This window comes from Tympanuchus pallidicinctus, unplaced genomic scaffold, assembly GCF_026119805.1.
Source record: "Tympanuchus pallidicinctus isolate F22 unplaced genomic scaffold, pur_lepc_1.0 scaffold6, whole genome shotgun sequence".
Taxonomy (NCBI): Eukaryota; Metazoa; Chordata; class Aves; order Galliformes; family Phasianidae; genus Tympanuchus; species Tympanuchus pallidicinctus.
In genome coordinates this window covers 2,030,859-2,047,359 of record NW_026294780.1, presented here as the reverse complement: position 1 = coordinate 2,047,359, position 16,501 = coordinate 2,030,859, and the positions used below count along the sequence as shown (strand labels likewise).

General features: G+C 39.3%; 1 protein-coding gene across 2 annotated transcripts in view; it reads left to right on the top strand.

The window, feature by feature from the left end:
• The window catches only part of SHROOM2 (shroom family member 2), a 122,667-nt gene that overhangs the window by 43,244 nt on the left and 62,922 nt on the right, over positions 1–16,501 (top strand). For both annotated transcript variants that reach the window (XM_052705658.1, XM_052705657.1), the window contains exon 2: positions 5,138–5,289. In XM_052705658.1, the coding sequence (XP_052561618.1) occupies positions 5,138–5,289 (152 nt within the window). The remainder of the gene's footprint in view (positions 1–5,137; positions 5,290–16,501) is intronic.

The window sequence follows — 16,501 nt, the reverse complement described above, 5'->3', positions numbered from 1 at the left end:
GACCTGCTCTTTGTGGGTTGGTACCACCTAGTTAGGCATTCTTCCTGAGCTGTGCCTCCAGGCTCATGTCTAGTGGCTGATGCAGAGCATAGGACTGATAGCCTTGAGGAGTGGTTGCTTGGTGAGAGATAACCAGTGGTGGCCTGAAGGTGTGTGTGAATTCCTTGCTTTGCCACAGACCGCGCTGGGGTGTTTTTTCCAGTTTGGCTTCTGAACTCATCTGCAAATGGGGCCATAGGTAGTTTCCTGCTCAGGTGTCCTTCTACTGTTCAGGTACTAAATCTGAAGATGGGAAGAGATGATATGAAGGAATATATAGTTACATATGCTGGCTTTATGTGCATGCCTGTGTGGAGCCTATTCATGTGTGCACCCACTGCCTTCCCTTCAGTTTGGTCGCAGTGCAGTTTGCAGCCCCACTTCATCCTGCCCCAGCTTGACCCATGAATCCTGCAGTGAAGCACTCAGAATGGATTTGCTCTGTGCTGTGCTGCTGTTGTTTCCTCCAAGTTACACAAATGGCAAGTTTTAGCTATAAAGGTATTTCTCCTTTGTTTAACTCCGTGCAACTCAAAATAGCTAATGTTTCCCACATTTCACTGGTTCTGATCTCATATGCAGTTTGTTCATTGTTGGTTCTTTTTTTAATCCGTATTAGATGCTCACAAGACAAACAATCACAAAATGATTTCTTGGCTGCACGAGAAGTGAGTTATGATAGTTTATCACAGCTGATGGCAGAATGTTGATAAGTGGAGCTGTTTTTTCCTGTATTTGTCTCTGGGCTTGGGTTTCCATCCCGTCTCCCACCCTGCCCACAGAGCCTGGACAAGACTGTCCCGGTGTCGTCATGGTAAATGAAACAAGATATCTGGTGTGACACTGCACTACCCCAACCTGGCTCCCGCTTGTTTATACAGGTGCCTATAGAGGAATGCGGGTATTTAACATAAAGCGTCAGCTCTGGTAAACACAGAAGTTAATGGGTCACATTCTGGCAGTGGTGTACCCCTCAACACTACCACGTTTTAAAGCTGCAGACATAAGCTATTATTTTACCTTTCACATGTGTTACCAACAGTGGGAATCCAGACCCTAAGTGTCCCTGGAATATGTTGGTTTGTCTAGCTGTTGCACTTCTCTCCACTGCCCTGCTTGAAACCCTCTCTCCTTTACACTGACAGAACTGCACATGCTTCAGTATGTTTGTGGATGTTTTTTTTTTCATTCACACTGTAGTCTTAATCATTACCTGTGTATACTTCTTGTATTCTCTTTTCCTCTTTTGGGGTCAGAATATTTTATAGCCAAGAATGACTTTGGGATGCAGCGCTTAATGTCCATTCGCTATGCCAGCAGAAGCCTGTGGTTCCAACCCTCACTCATGCACGGTCCTGAAATTTGCCTTTGTTCATGGCCATAGGGAGGTCATCAAGGACAGAAGAGTGAGAGTTGGAGGCTGTCTAAACAGATGCTTTCCATCAGCAAACATCCTCTTCCTCTCCTCTTGAAAACACTTTTTTGTTGCAATATTGGCGTCCCTGCTAAGGATAGGAAGTCATGCTGTTTAGTCTTGTTAACTTAGCATAATAAGAGGAGTCTGATTTGTTCATACATATTGAAAAGATGGTTTGAGGGGATTTCTAGAACTCTTCCTAACCATCCAAGGTGAGCAGTAAAGCTGTGCTTGTTTTTCAGAGATTTAGGTTTCTTATTTATAAGAAAAACATTAATTTTCTTGGTTGTGTCTTGCTTGGGGCTGTCCCCCCATCACATCTGCCCACTGTCCATGACTTGCTGATTTTTTGTGGAAGATTTCATTTTAAAACCTCCCTCAAAACTTTGTTTTCAGCTCTTTCCTGTTGGTCTTTCTGGGCACCTGAAACTCAGAAAGAAATTATGTGTTGGTTAAATAAGCAATATGAGCTTAACTCTTAAAATGTGGGTTTAAATTCTGCTGTAGCATGGCGTATTTAACTTGGTGGATGGATGAGTGAAATGAATTAATGTCTGAGGTGTGAAAAATAAGGGTGAGTTTTTCAAGTGTAGTTGCTAGTGCTAGAGAGTTTATGTTTGTTGCTTGGGATTTGCAGTACTAAAGATGGAAAACATGTAAAGAGTTGAAAGGGAAAAAAAAAAAAGAAAGGAGGGGGGGCAAAATGTAGTAAACAAAAAAAAAGAGAAAACCTGGAAGAGCAACTGGAATGGCACTGTATAAGTGTGAGCAGAGGAGACAGATAAGCACTGTGCTTTCAGAGATCTTTTCCTCATTAATCTTTATGTCTGTTTTTCATTAGACGTGTGCAAAATCCACTACATTTTTCATTCACTATGTCTAAATTACCTGTAGTGTAACTGAAGGAACTATTTTTTCTGTGTAGCCAACAGTCCCGTTTCCAGTAAGAGCGCATTGTCAAGTGGAATGATGGCATTCGTGCAGCCATACAGTGACCTGAGGTAGAGACAGTAAGAAAGATTTATGTTTGCATTTGTTCAGCTCGAGGAGACCTACTGTGAATGGATGTGTAGTTTTCATTCTCCCTATCAACAACTGATTTGGAGGCAGCGTGTTAATGGAAGCCACTTCCAGTTTTCAGGGGATCTGCTTCAGGATTGTGCTTAGGTTGTGGTACACCTTTTTCTGGGTTCTAGTGTTTGATTTTTTTGTATGTGTTTTTTTTTTAATTATTATTATTTTTTATTCTTTGTGGGGGTGGTTAATGTTTTGGACAGTCAGAGTCTGTTTGGAAAGCTTACGCTGTGTGGAATGTGTAGCCTCCCTGCTGAAATGAAAACTCTGAGGAGGTAACTGAATACTCCCTGCAGTCAGTGCATTGCCAGCCTAAAGAAAAAACAAACATGCTTACAGAGAACAATGAACATTCCTTGAAACCCTAGGAGACAGAGTTTTTTTGATTATTTTTTTATTTTTTAAGGCAAAAAAAAGACCCTGTCAAGGTCTTCAAGCCCTGACTTCTGAGTTGTTGACATCCATGTGGCACATGGACTTCTCACCCCTTTTATTGAGTTGGTACTTTGCTGAGCTGCAGTGGGTTGGCATCTACATTCTGTAGTTTGTAATGTGTGCCCCTGCAACTTATTTTCCTTTTTTTCACCTCTGTTTGACCTTCTCCTTACATCTCTCTGATTCAAATCTGCCTTTCATTAGCATTTTCCCTCCACTATTCTGACCTGCTGGGTTTTAGACCTCCAAAGCAATCTAGAAATGCATCTGGATAATTGAAAGACTGTTGATTGCCACTTAGGAGGAGGGTTGTGATTCATGAGTCCCCTGTTGTTTGTTCTCCCGTTTAGCTCTGCCTAGCTTTGGTGTTCTTATTAGGGCAGACACTCCATTCTCAACAGTGCTGATTTCAAATCTTGACCTGCATTTAAATGATTTCCACTGCTCCCCAGCTTTCAACTTTACTGTAGATTTGATCTGAGAATTGAATATTTTCATAAATTCTTGACGTTCAGAAGATAGGCAGGCAGGTCACAGGCAGGTCACAGCTTGAGAGCTAGATGTATTGGCGTGTAGAAACTTACTCTGTCTTTAATTATCTGTGTTTTTATTAAGATAAGAAGTTCTGAAAATTCAGCTACTCAATTAGTATGAATAGTGAGTGTTTTGGAATGATGTCTAAGACTAGGCATTTTAACATGACATTCTTTTGGGCTTGGATTTAAAGGTCTGAAGTTTTTTAAGAACATCTATCCTGAAATTACATAAAGAGAGCTTTTATGTGTATGAAATGAGATTGCTGTGGTGCATGAGATCATCCTAATGGACTTTCATCAAGAGATATTGCTTATTTTATTAGGTTATTTAATTTAGACTTTCACTGCTGGAGTATCCCTATAACCTGTACCGTGAGATCTGGATTTCATGAAGTTAGGCTTCCTTGGGATTTACCTTGTTGATGATTGACTTTGGCTGTTCTTTATGAAGTTTTCTGTTGTTGGGGCAATTACAAGGGGTTTTGCTTTGTAGATTCACTGGCATTTAATAATAAGGGACTTGGAGATACTGTAATGGAGGCAAAATAAAATGAAGACATAAATTAAAATCTTTGCTTTGAACATAAAGTGTCAAGTCTGTAAGAGGAGATGAGATATGGATTATGAACAAGTGAGGGAGGAATAAAGAAACCTAAATGCATAGGTCATGATTCCAAGCAACTGAGAGGCCAGAAGGTGCATTCATCTGCGAAAGAGAAAGGAGCAAACCACACAAGTTTGGGGCCTGAATTGCAAGGTCTTCAACATTTGTAGCTATGTTTGAAATCAGTTTAAACTGTTAGTACTTGTTAGTCTGGCAGGTTGAGCTTTTGGGATTTCTTTCACATTCTAAAAATGGACAACTTTTAATGGGAGTGTTTTCTTCTTGGAATTGCCAAAAAAGTGACTCTTAAATTTGTTGTGTTCATGTTTCACTGCATATTATCAATAGTTAAACAACTAAAAATTCAGTGCATGTAATAGAAGCAAAACAATCTTCCGATGTGTATCCCTTGGTATGGCTGTGTTCTTTGGCAGTGCAACGTGCTATATTAATGGCTTAGATCTCAGATCATAATCTCTTCCTCTAGCTAGAGCTCTGAATTATCTGTATGGACTGTAAATTCTCAGATATTTTCTAAAATGTTACGTGTCTGATGAAAATAAGCTTTATTTTCCAGACCAGATGGTGATGCAATATTTTGAGGTCTTATTGGATGCTGGATTTTTGAAATTGACTGTGTGGGTTAATGTTGTTGACTGTATGGTTACTAGAATTGGTTAGCTTTTCTGGAGAACTAGATTTTAAGATGCCTGCCCAGAGCAGTATTTGCAAGTATCGTTACCTGTACTGTGTTGAGCAGATCTCCAGATCACATATCCTTTTGACTTCCAAATTTCCACGGAGTTTTCTAATCTTCTCAGGAGGTTTCCCCCTATTTTTCTTCCTGTTCCGATTTTCTCTGTATCTTTATTCTTTCTTTATAGTGTTTGTAACTTTTTTTAAGGTGTCTTAGCCACTTAATTACTGTTGGAATTGTTGCATCAAGCCAATATTGAAACTCCGTTATCTTATTTTAAATGTGTGACTGTGCAACCTCAGTAATTCTACGCGTTTGGTTTGATTTTTCTTCAGATTGAAGATGGGAGTAAAGCTGCTTCTGTGGACAAGTTGCTGGCTGGGGATGAAATTGTTGGCATCAATGATGTGGGTCTCTCTGGGTTCCGACAAGAAGCAATCTGTCTGGTGAAAGGCTCACACAAGACACTAAAGCTTGTTGTAAAAAGGTAAGCTTGTGATAATCAGCTGGGAAACCAAATGTATTTTAGTCTCTCATCTGCTGAACAACTAAATTTGTCAAGGTTTGTCAAGAGTATAGCTCGTTTAGTTCATGCTGAGTAGCATTGCTTCCTTCTTGAACACAGGATCTTTAAAGAAGAAGACATGGGTAGAGGTGGCCTCTTGATTAAAGCAAAAACTGAGGTGTGCATTTTGTGAATACTGCTATAATGGGAGGAGTAGGTCCTCTGTTCCATTCTTCCCTCTTGGAATACAGAACTGAAGCATACTGTCCACCTTGCCCTGCTTCCTCTGTGTTTGTGAGCTGACATTGGTAATGCTTTTTAGTACAGGCCAGTTTGAATCTGGGGTGTGGGTTGTGTATGAAGCTTCTGGAAGTGAGAACAAAGCAGAAGCTCCTGCTTTGTGAGAATATTTAGAGTCTCCAGCATTGTGAACAGGTGCTAAAATCAGGTTAAATTGAATAATTACCAAAAAAAAAAAAAAAAAAAGAAAGCTGGTAAACTGAGCAAGAAATAATCTTTGTCACTAATCAGTATGAACTTTCTGATTTTATCAAAACATTGCAAGCAGTCTTTCATGTGTGTATTTTGATGTCTTTGTTAGAATCAAAAAGAATTTTGTTGCAATGCTGAAAATGCTGATAGTTGTGTTTGACGTGGGTGATAAAGCCAGTCTGTAAATATATTGAGCTCTCTGAAATTGTCTCAAATAAGCAGCATGTTTTGTGTAAGAGCACTGATAGAGGACAGGTGTGTAAGCATGCTTTTCACCTGTGGTTTAAGGTGTTTTTGATAGATGTAGTCATGGGAGCTTGGATTTCTTTTGCAGGTAAACAGAGTCTGTCCTCAGAAATGACCTTCCAGAAGCTCTCCCAAAATGTTTGTGATCTTAGGCTAGTAACATTCTTGCAACTTAGAAATCGTATTGATGTTCAGCATTTTCAACTTATACTGGCTATTCCTATAAAAAATAAATAAATAAATAAGTGAAGGTTATAGCAGCTGTTTCTGTCAACAAAATGGAGAACTTCAGAATTGAGAAGCTTTGTAGACACTGAAGAATCTGCCATGGCAGCAGGTCTTAATTGGAATACATAACTTCAGACCAAGTGAAAATATTCCCTCTTTTGTAATGCTTTCACTTGTGTGATTGTAATTTGCTAAAAATCTGAGAATTCTGGTCTGACCTTGGAAATGGCCGAAAGCTTGTTCCTGAAATAACCTAGCAGTAGACAGACCTAAGCCATTCTCATCATTCATCAGTATTTCTCCCCATGCACGTGCTTTTGGAGAACTTTCATACAGCTAATCAAGCACTCATCTGTGTCTAGGGATTTGTGGCTGCACTTCACAGGCAACAGTGTGCCATTGCTATGCATGCCTGCATGCAGTTTGGTGCAAAGCTGATGGATTTTCATCACTCCTTTCTCGTCACTCCTCTTTTTCTTTCCTCAGCCCGTGTGCAGAGAGCAAGTCAGCCTAGCTGTTCTGGCCAAGAGGCTGATTTAGTGGCTGTTAGGGAAAACATTTTTGTCCTAAATTAGTGAAGAATTCTATAGCTGCTTAAACAGGCAAGAGCTTTTTAGGTCATTGGCAAGCCTGCATAATATTAGATAAAATTTAATAAAAAGTACTGAATGAAATTAGCCAGAGTTTTTGTTTGGGTGTTTTCAGCTTTGCTCTTTCTGTTGGAAAGTTGCCTTAGGACATCAGTCCTTTGACGGTCAGAAACCTTTAAACACCCAGACTCATTTTATTCCTGGCCAACTTGTTCTCATGCACTGCTCTCTGTGTGCTGAAACAGCTTTTCTTTTCCTGTTGGAAGTTCAAATGATGCAGGTTTTTTATAAAAGTCTTGTGGCAGAAGTTATGGTTTGAACAACAGTATTGTTTTGTGTTGTTTGCTCTAAATCTTAGGCTGAATTTTTACGAGTGCTTTAAACAGTCCTGTCTTTAAGCAAGCCAGTTGTGTAGTCTTTGTATGAGCACTCCTGCAGGTCTGGATTGAATTGGATCAGGGAACTGATCTGACTGCAAAATGACTTGGGGAAGCAGGTTTTCAGCTGGATAGAACCACCACTTTTGGAGGCAGTCTGCACATTAATTACTTACAGTGATCTTGAAATGGCTGGCTGCCTTACCATTTGTAGGCTATTTCAGTTTTCTTTAGATCCACCCTTACTATTCTGTTTGGAGAATGGGAAAAATCCCACCATTCCTTTTCATGGAGTTATGCATAAGATGATGTGTTAATCTTCCTCATAGCTTCCTTTTGTTTGTTTGTCCTCTGTTCCTTGTCTAACACTGTGATGCTTTTCTGTAGTGTTAATAACATTTTATTTCCTGTAGATGCCAGTGTGGTAATCTGAAGCACAAAGCTGGTAAATGGTTTGAAACTCAACAACCTGGAGGTTAAAAGAATCTTAGTTTTAACCATATTTATCCTATTACTTCTTAGCAAAATTCTTCGGGAACATTGTGAAGTTCCCAATATCTGGAATATCAAGTTTTTATTCATCACTTCTGAGGTGAAAATCTATGTGAAATTCCTCTGTGCAGGTCACTATTTCATGCAGTAATGTCAAGTCCTGATCTTTTATTGATCTATTTCTGTACCTGTGAAGTATTCGGGCATGCTATTTCTGTTTTAGAAGTCCAATTTACACAAAGCTAACACCAAGTAAAAAAGTGTTGCCTTAGTAAGTAGCACATTTCATTCACTTAATTAACTTGTGACTGTAGCAAATCTTTCTGGAGTGGTTGTTGTGGTTCAGCAGTGGTTCCTGGCTTCCACAAGATTGTTTTTATGTATTGAACTGTATAGGAGGTGAAAGTACTTTTTTCTAAGTAAATTGCCTGTGGTACCAAATACTAAGCCTAAATTTACTGTCTACCAGCGCATATGCTTTGCTTTATTATTATCATTATTATATATATATATATATTTTTTTTTTTTTACCTTTTTGAACTTTGTATACTTGCATTCTAAGCCAAATGAGGACTGTGCAACAGGCTCAGCAACAAATGCAACATTTAAGTAGCTTGCAAGTACTGATAACTGAACAAGAGCAGTATACCTTTGGTCTTGAATTAATAGAGAACTCAGGAGACTTTGTGTTGTTTTCTCAAGTGGATTTGTCAGAACAACACATCCTAATTGCATGCTAGTTCTTCAGTGTAATACTGAATCATTTCTTGAGTAGATTCCTTTCCTAGGAAGATACAAAGGGCATTTCTTACAGGAGATTTGAATTTCTTTTCTTTCAGAATAGATGTATATGTGTCTATATAAAAACATGTAAAATTGCCCTGAGTCTCAATACTGAGGTGGTTGTAGTTATATATCTCTTCCACTAATTAAATATAATGTCCATTGCTTTGTACATGCTAGATGTAAGCAAATGCCACAAAGCCGTGGAAGTTTGGAATTATTTTTTTCTTCTTGTGATTGAACGAGGAGCAAGATATACATGTCAGGTTGTGCAGCAGGATGCATTCCTGCCCCAGTCTCCAGCTCAGGGCTGTGTTTTCTAGTGTCTCCTGTTCTGCTGCCAGCAAGTTACCAAGGTTGAAGAGGTGGAGGCAGAAACGAGATGAGTGCAAAGGAAACTTGCCCTTTCAGTGGCACAGTGCATAATAAGCCTCTCTCAGACACACTTCCTGTGAATATGAAGGGGTTGGTATCAGGGCTTTCCCGTAAAGGAGCTCCGAGTAACAGCAGAATAAACCTCTGTGCACTTTGTGTACTCAGCAGGACACTGTGGAGGAGCTGGCAAGGAGCCCCTCTCATGCTCCAGCGTGTTCATGGCTGGCTGTGTGGGCAGGCCTGGGGCTGGCCAGGCTGCCATCACCCTTCTCCCACTTCTCCAACTGCCTGACCCTGCACTGCTGACAGTAAGGCAAGGACGTGAGAATAGAATGTACATGCACCTTCATGTTTTCAACAAATTATACGTTGAAAGCCTCCTGATGAGGACCATTTCACCTCCTTGTCTAACTGTTGGCACAGTTACTTAATTACATATACGCAGAAATGGTACAAATCTGTGTTCCCTTCACCTCCATCCTAGCAGTTGCACTCAGGTATTTGGGTGTTTCCCATGCCAACTGTCTCTTTGGTGGGATGTTTAGCCAAAAAGCGCTTTTATTTCTTAATTTTTTGGCTGATTAGTTTCTCAGTTGTCTTAACATGATTTGTTAGTGACATACTGGTTGACACTGTAAGTGAACATAAGCTTTAGTTCCTCGGATTGGAGGTGTTGTCCCTGGTTTAAAGAGCAAATCATTGTTTAGTGTTTTTGAATGTTTGCCTTGTACAACTGTCAGGACTCTCTTGATACATATGTTGTGACTGACATGTTTTTATGTTGTGGTGACTTGCATAATCTCATTCTTCACAAATATGAAAAAAATCACTGTCAAGCTTGAATAATAGAAAGCCAAAAATATGACAAACATCGCCATATTTTACTAAGTCATCTCCATCAGGGAGATGTTTGGAGTAGTAGAAAAGACATAGAAATTTATTTTTGGGGTTAAGGGAATCCTGTATAGTTCTAATACACTTGCTCCAAAAGTTACTTGTGCCAATGATACTCAGTTTTGTAATGCAGTTACCAGAATTGGGTAATACTACTTATTTTGTGGAATGGAATATGTATCCACCAGTAATAACCTCTGAGTCACAAATGCTTTTTTTCTTCCTTCAGTCCTGCAAGCACTTGTTGAAATAGTTAATTCTGAGCATGAGTAGTCCCATCGACTTTAGTGAGAGTGCTCACCATACTGAAGATGAAGTATACAAGTGCTTACAGGATTTAACCAGAAATATATAACAGCAAATTTGTTCTTAACACTACTTTCCCCAGGTGAATTCCAGTTTAAGTGGTAGACTGCAGTATGTAGCCCCTTGGGTAAGAGGGGGAAGCAGGTGCACATTCAAAAATTTGTGGGTCTTAATTTCACATAATACTTAATTTCACATAATACTTTCACTTGGGCACACAGAATTTAACTGTGCTGGATAGCAGCAAATACTCTACATCTCTTCTGTCTCCTGACTGTAACAGTCATAACCCTGTCCATGAAAGACTAAATGAGTCGTTTTCTGTTTCAGGAATCTTTCCATTTGAAGCGAATGCTTCTATGTATGTTACATGCTTTTTGAAATATTTAATTGTTTGGGGTTGCTTTTAAGCACTTAAGAGGTTTGGTTGGTTTGTGTTGCTTTCTTGTTTTTTTTAAATCCTAGTTAAGATCTTTGACGTGTATGTGCACAAGTTCAGTGGGGCAGTAATGCTTCTGTTCCAGTATGTTGAAGTTCTCCTTGTGCTATTTGGATTTTAGATTACATATTTCACTTCCTGAAGGTAAAGGACTGACTACATTGAAAATCTGGATGCTTACATGTTTTCATGTCAGGTAGCCTACCATGTTAAGTGTAGAGATTTTGTGCTGTACTTGGTGGTGTAACTACACGTAACACCCTTGAATTTTCAAAGATCATAAAAGATTTCTTTAAAAGTTCTGGGTCCAACTCCTAACTCCAGAAATATGAATACTTAAAAGAAGGGCAAAAATACAGGAGTATTGTATCTTCAGCTACTGAATTACTGAACAAAGTTTCATCTTGTCTCCTAAACAAGACACCATTATTTTATGGTCATGGTTGCTGAATTTTCATACTACTGGTTTACCTGGCACAGCAAGGTCTCTTACAGAGGCATAGCTGCAGCACTGTAATGTTGAGCTACGTGTCCCATATACTTTTGCTCCATTGCAAAGTAGGGGCTTGGGGGAATTTTGGCTGAGTTGCAATTCAGATCAAGATGCATTCACTGGTCTGGCTCATGCAGTAGCCTTGCTGGCAGGCAGGGAGCCAAGCTGGGGCATGACATCTGATGGGGAAGAAAAAGAGATGGGAATGTCTTCAAAGTATGATCTGGCCTAGAGCATGTCTGAGCAAAATACCTTTCCCACATAAAACCTGAAGCATCCTAGCTTGTGGCATTGTTCTTTGTGGAGATTCATTAATTTGCATTGTGTGGCCAGAAGGTTTCAACCAGGAATGAGACAAACTGAGGTCGCTCTGTCTCTTAAAATGCACTGGGAATGGAGGAACTCTCCTTCCCCGCTCCCATTTTTTGGATAACCTTGGACATGGTTAGGTAAATCATAGCTGAAACTAGTGTGGGAAAGCACCACATCTACATAGAAACGCCGATATTGGGAATGTGGTTTGTAAGGAAGTTCCGTTCATGTAAGCTAGCCATAGAACTGTAAGCTCATTGTGGTAAGCAGCTCCGAGGCAACACATAGCCATGCCTTCTGGCCATGAGCAAAGCAGAGTTTCCATGGTCACATGCTCCAAGGAGCTGACAAGTTCCTTCTTGCTGAGGGCACCAGGTTGGTCTGGTACAGTTGGCTGCACATTGTTGTTTCTAACTCTGTCTTGGACAAAGGCGTTGGTGAAGAGTGAAGTCCAAAGGCTGCTGTGCTGCCTGCTTCTGGCTCCTGCTCTTTCACCTTGGTCACAGGCAGAGAATTGGAAATTCCCAGTGCATTTTGATTCCTTCTGCTTTTGCTGCTGCTTGCCCTGTGAGAGGCTGCATTTTTCTTCAGCATTACTGGTGCACGAAGCCTTTTTTTGTATTCACGTTAAAGGTTAATTTCTTCAGCCCCTTGCTTACATAGCATGATAATTTCCGAAATATTTGAATGTAAACCCAACTTGAAGCAGCATTTGGAGCCAATTATTCAGTACGTGAAGCATTTTAGATGTTTCTAGATGATAAAGACTTACTAAAAAAATATTTTATTATGTTTTGGAGGAATTCTGGTAAATCATGGCAAAAACTGAGGTGAAATAATGGCTTCAGGAGTTCAATACTATCAAGAAATCAAAAGGTAGCAGACTATACACAAAATAATGACAAAAAAGTATTTATGTAATATAATATAAATCCTATGATCAACATTTTTATCTCATCTCAGTTGTGCCTGTCTAGTTCCCCAAGATAGAGTTAGGAGAAACAGTTCCACAATATGAAAGCTGTATCATAGTAGTCTATTGTGAATTTACCAGGCAGGAAGATTGATTTCTTACCTCATACAGCTTAATACCTCATTGTCAGCAGTGTATGTCTGTCTTAGAAATGAAATTGCTGTTCCATCCTGCTCAAGCCTGTACAGTTGGGCTGAGGTACGAAAAAGGCTGAAGGAAACTATGGTGGTTAAATCCCGATTTGCCCAAGTTAATGACTGAACTCCCATTATTTCTAAGGGCAGTAAGACTTGATAATGTATTTGTGTTTATTTGTTCTCACAGTTTGAAGCAGAGGATTTTACATATCACTTCAGATTCTTTTTGTGTTAAGTGCAACTTCCTAGGCCGTGGGAAAGACAAAAAGCTACTCTTCTCTGCTGCAACAAGATAATTCTCCTTCCAGCATGGCTTCTTTGCTCCATTTTCAGACGTGGTGACTAGTAGGCCAGGGTTCAGGTGGATTGGCTACCCCACAAATGCAGAGGAGAAAGCAAAGAGCAATGCTACATGTAATCTTGTTGTAGTCAAGAGCAATTACGTTAGTCTTTGTGTGAGTTTAGGAGGTGTGAATACGTGTTATAAGGTAGGATATGAGTCTCTGCTGAAATGTTAAGGTTTGGGATAGATATCTGTATCATAAAAATACGTCAGTAACTTTTCTGTCAAAATACTGGTTCAGTTTTCCATTTAAAGACAGCTCAGTAACAATATACAAATTTTATTACTCCTTCACTTTCTTTGTAACCCTCTCACTTCCACCAGAAGTCCATAAGCTAAGCACAGTTTTATTTTATTTTTATGTTCTCAAATTTTTGGTCAGTTTTTTTAGGGAAACGTTGTAAGTCATTTCCTTTTATGATAAGATAGTAGGAGCTGAAAATATGAAAACAGGAACTCCTCTTACTTTGCGTGGAAAAAAATGCTGCCATTCCATTTGCTGCTTCCAGAAATGTAAGCTGACTGTTTTTGTTTGTGAGTGTGGTTAGAATTTATCAGTGCTTTTCTTGGAAAGGCAACTAAGAAAAGGAGTACGAGATATTCAGCTAGTCGGGGCATAGAGACCAAAAAAGCAAAACCACAAACACAGTTTTGATGTTTTAGCTCATTGCTCTGAGTTTTAGTGAGATAGAAATGTTCAGTGAAAACATATGGAGATATCAGAGAATAGGTTAATTTCAGGAGTCACAGATTAAGTGAGCCCTTTTAAAGGTGCGTAACGTGAAAAAAACTGCTGAGTAATCTCCCTTTGAAAACGAGCAGCAATGGATGTGTCTCAGAGTCAACATTCAAGAGCTAAGACACCTAGAATCTTGGCTTCTGAAGATTGTGCCTGTAGCAGTTAAGTGTCTGAGAACTTAAATGTTCAGATAAGACTGCCTGCCCACAACAACAGTTATTTTTATTTTCTGAATAGGTGTAAGTCCTTATTCTCCCATCGTTTAATTCTTTGCCATTAGCGCTCTCTTGTGGCTGTTTTCATGAAACAATTTAAAAGGCATTTTAACGATGAATGTGTTAAGTTAGAAATTTCTTCCTTAGGATATGATCTCTTTTGGATAAGAGCTCCTAAATTAAATAGGATAATGTATATTTTAATGATGCAGGAAAGTCAATCTAGAGCGAAGCATCTGTAATGTGCTTACCCAAGAGATCTCAAAGGAGGAGTATGCCTACTGCCTGTTCAGGTTTTAAAATGTTTTTTGTCTTTGTGTTTTTAGTGGCAAGCTATATATGTGAGGAAAGGTGGTCAAGAGGTTAGTGGGAAGTGAACTTCATGTAGATAGCCACAATCAGGCAGCCGAGAGACTGGGACAGCCACCATCAGCAACGCACTGGAAAGCCGGCGCTGCTTGGTCTGTGCCTCTGCTCCCCGTGATAAACAGAACACCTGCCATAATTTTGTTTGCTAAAACAAGCAAAATATGCATCTGAGAAACCTTTATCAGCAAAACTGATAAGTGTGTTCCTGGTAAAGATTTTTTAGAATGAATCACTGTTTTCTAGTTCTGGGGATGACAGTAAAGTTGGAGTTAATTCTTGGCCTGTTCTGTTTTCAAGTTAAAAGGATCTTAATTCTCAGTAAGGAGCTCAAGCTTTCTAGAAGCTCAGATCGTGGCATGCAGGAATTTTTATTAAGTTAGGAATCTTGTTTCCAGTCTTAAGAAAAAGGTAGTTTTTAATGAAAAGTGTAATCTGTTACTGTGTAAACTGAATACCATGATTACAAAGCCAGGGTCAAAATTGTATTGTCATGCCAGAATTAATACTGAGTGTGTGAAATTGGCTGTAGACTCCATTTCCTTCTACAACTGAAAAATTGATCCCAGAGTACTTACTTAGCACTCCTCTCTTGGAGAGGAGCGGGTTCACGGCTGAGAAGCCTTGAGTGAGAGGTCATTTCACTTCAAAATACTGAAAAGTCTCAGTTCTTCAGTATGCTTAAATCTTTGTGCATGGCATTTCTGTGGAGAGAAAAAAAAAAAAAAAAGCCTTTGAAAGCCAAATTAAAAATCCTATTAGCTAGCTATGTTTAGGGGGTGAGGTTTTCCTTTAACATTAACGTTGTGGGGACGCTTCCTTTTTTATCACTTTCTTTCCTCTTTTTGACACTGTAGCAATGGAATTCTAATACTATTAACTCTTCAGATAGTGCATTCAATAGTACTCACAGTATGCAATTTATTATTCTTCTAAGTTGAGTGAAGATGGACCTCTTGCTGGAAATTCCAGAAACAATCCCTTTTTCTGCATGACTTTTCTTTTTTCTTTTGCTGAGTAGTCGCCAAGTAGAGAATAGTATTTGTCACTGCATATCCTTGTGCACATGATAGTATTATAATAATAATAATAATAATAATAATGTAGGTTTTATACTTTTAGAAGCAATGTTGGAAAAGTGACCCACGAAATGAAAGTCTGTTTCTGAATTCAGTGGGTATGCAAGTGTATTAATGTTGATAAGCAAGGGATCATGCTAACTTACTGTCATTCAGGTAACTCACAAGAACAACTCAGTGTAATAGCTTTAACATCTGTGAGAATGTAATACCTTCACCTTTATATAATATGAAGTCATTTTTAGATAGAATATTGCAATCTGGCTGAGAAAGTTTTAGCTGTACACCATCTAATTTTCAGCAAGTTCCCACAGTTGGAGCTACAGGACAATTTTGCATCTGTGTAATTCTGCCATATGCTGTTTTAACTAGAATTCTGACTGAAATACAGATACTCTTTCATAAAATAACATTACTTCTTGTCCTTTTGACCACCTTCTACTCTTTCATAAATTTGGGGACTTAGGGAAAGCAGTGGTACTTCCAGCATTTCACTTGCAATTATAAGCACATTTTCCTGTGACCTGTAGAAAGCAGTTTGTTTTGCATACTTAGGAAGTGGGTCCAGCAATTGGTTAAGAATGCTGTGGTGAAGCAAGTTTCATGTGGCAATCACTGGTATGTTATTGCACAGAACCAATACAAATGCATGGTCCTACATGAACCTGTGGAAAACCTAGTCTGAGCACATTCCAGTGTGTAAGAAGAACATTTCTCCTCCTCCTGGACTGGTCCTTAAGGGCACAGTAGAAATAAATGTATTTTTTAACCTTCCCCCAAATAACCTTAGTGCAGCCTCTTACTACATCCTCAGATATGGTGGTTGTCAGCAGCCATAACAAGCTTCTACATATAAATCTGGCCAGTTACAGGGGAATAGGAGTGTGAATATGGAATTAGGTTGCTGTTTTCAAAAGGCGTGAATAGATTATCCTTTGGAAGAGTTCCTCAGAATTTTTATAGTAAGTCTCCCTTTGGAATGGGAAGACTTAGCTATTACTCTTCTCCATCGGCAGAGATGATTCCCAGTGCCTTTCTGCATATTTAGGTTATTAATTTCTAGGGATATCACTGGCTGCTTCTCCCTCTGGGGCAGCGTTGCTCGCTGAGCGGACTGGCTGACTGGTTTTAACATAAAGGAAGTTTTATAGGAAGAATGTGACATAGATGCTGCTGAAAAGCCATAGGATCTTAAAAGGTCCAGATGCTCTGGAGATTTCTTCTAGCTTTGCTGCATGAACAGATTCGTAATGTCCTAGGTGAATGGTAACTTCTTTACAGTGCAGTGTCCCAGCTGGGGCCATTAGCTTGTGCA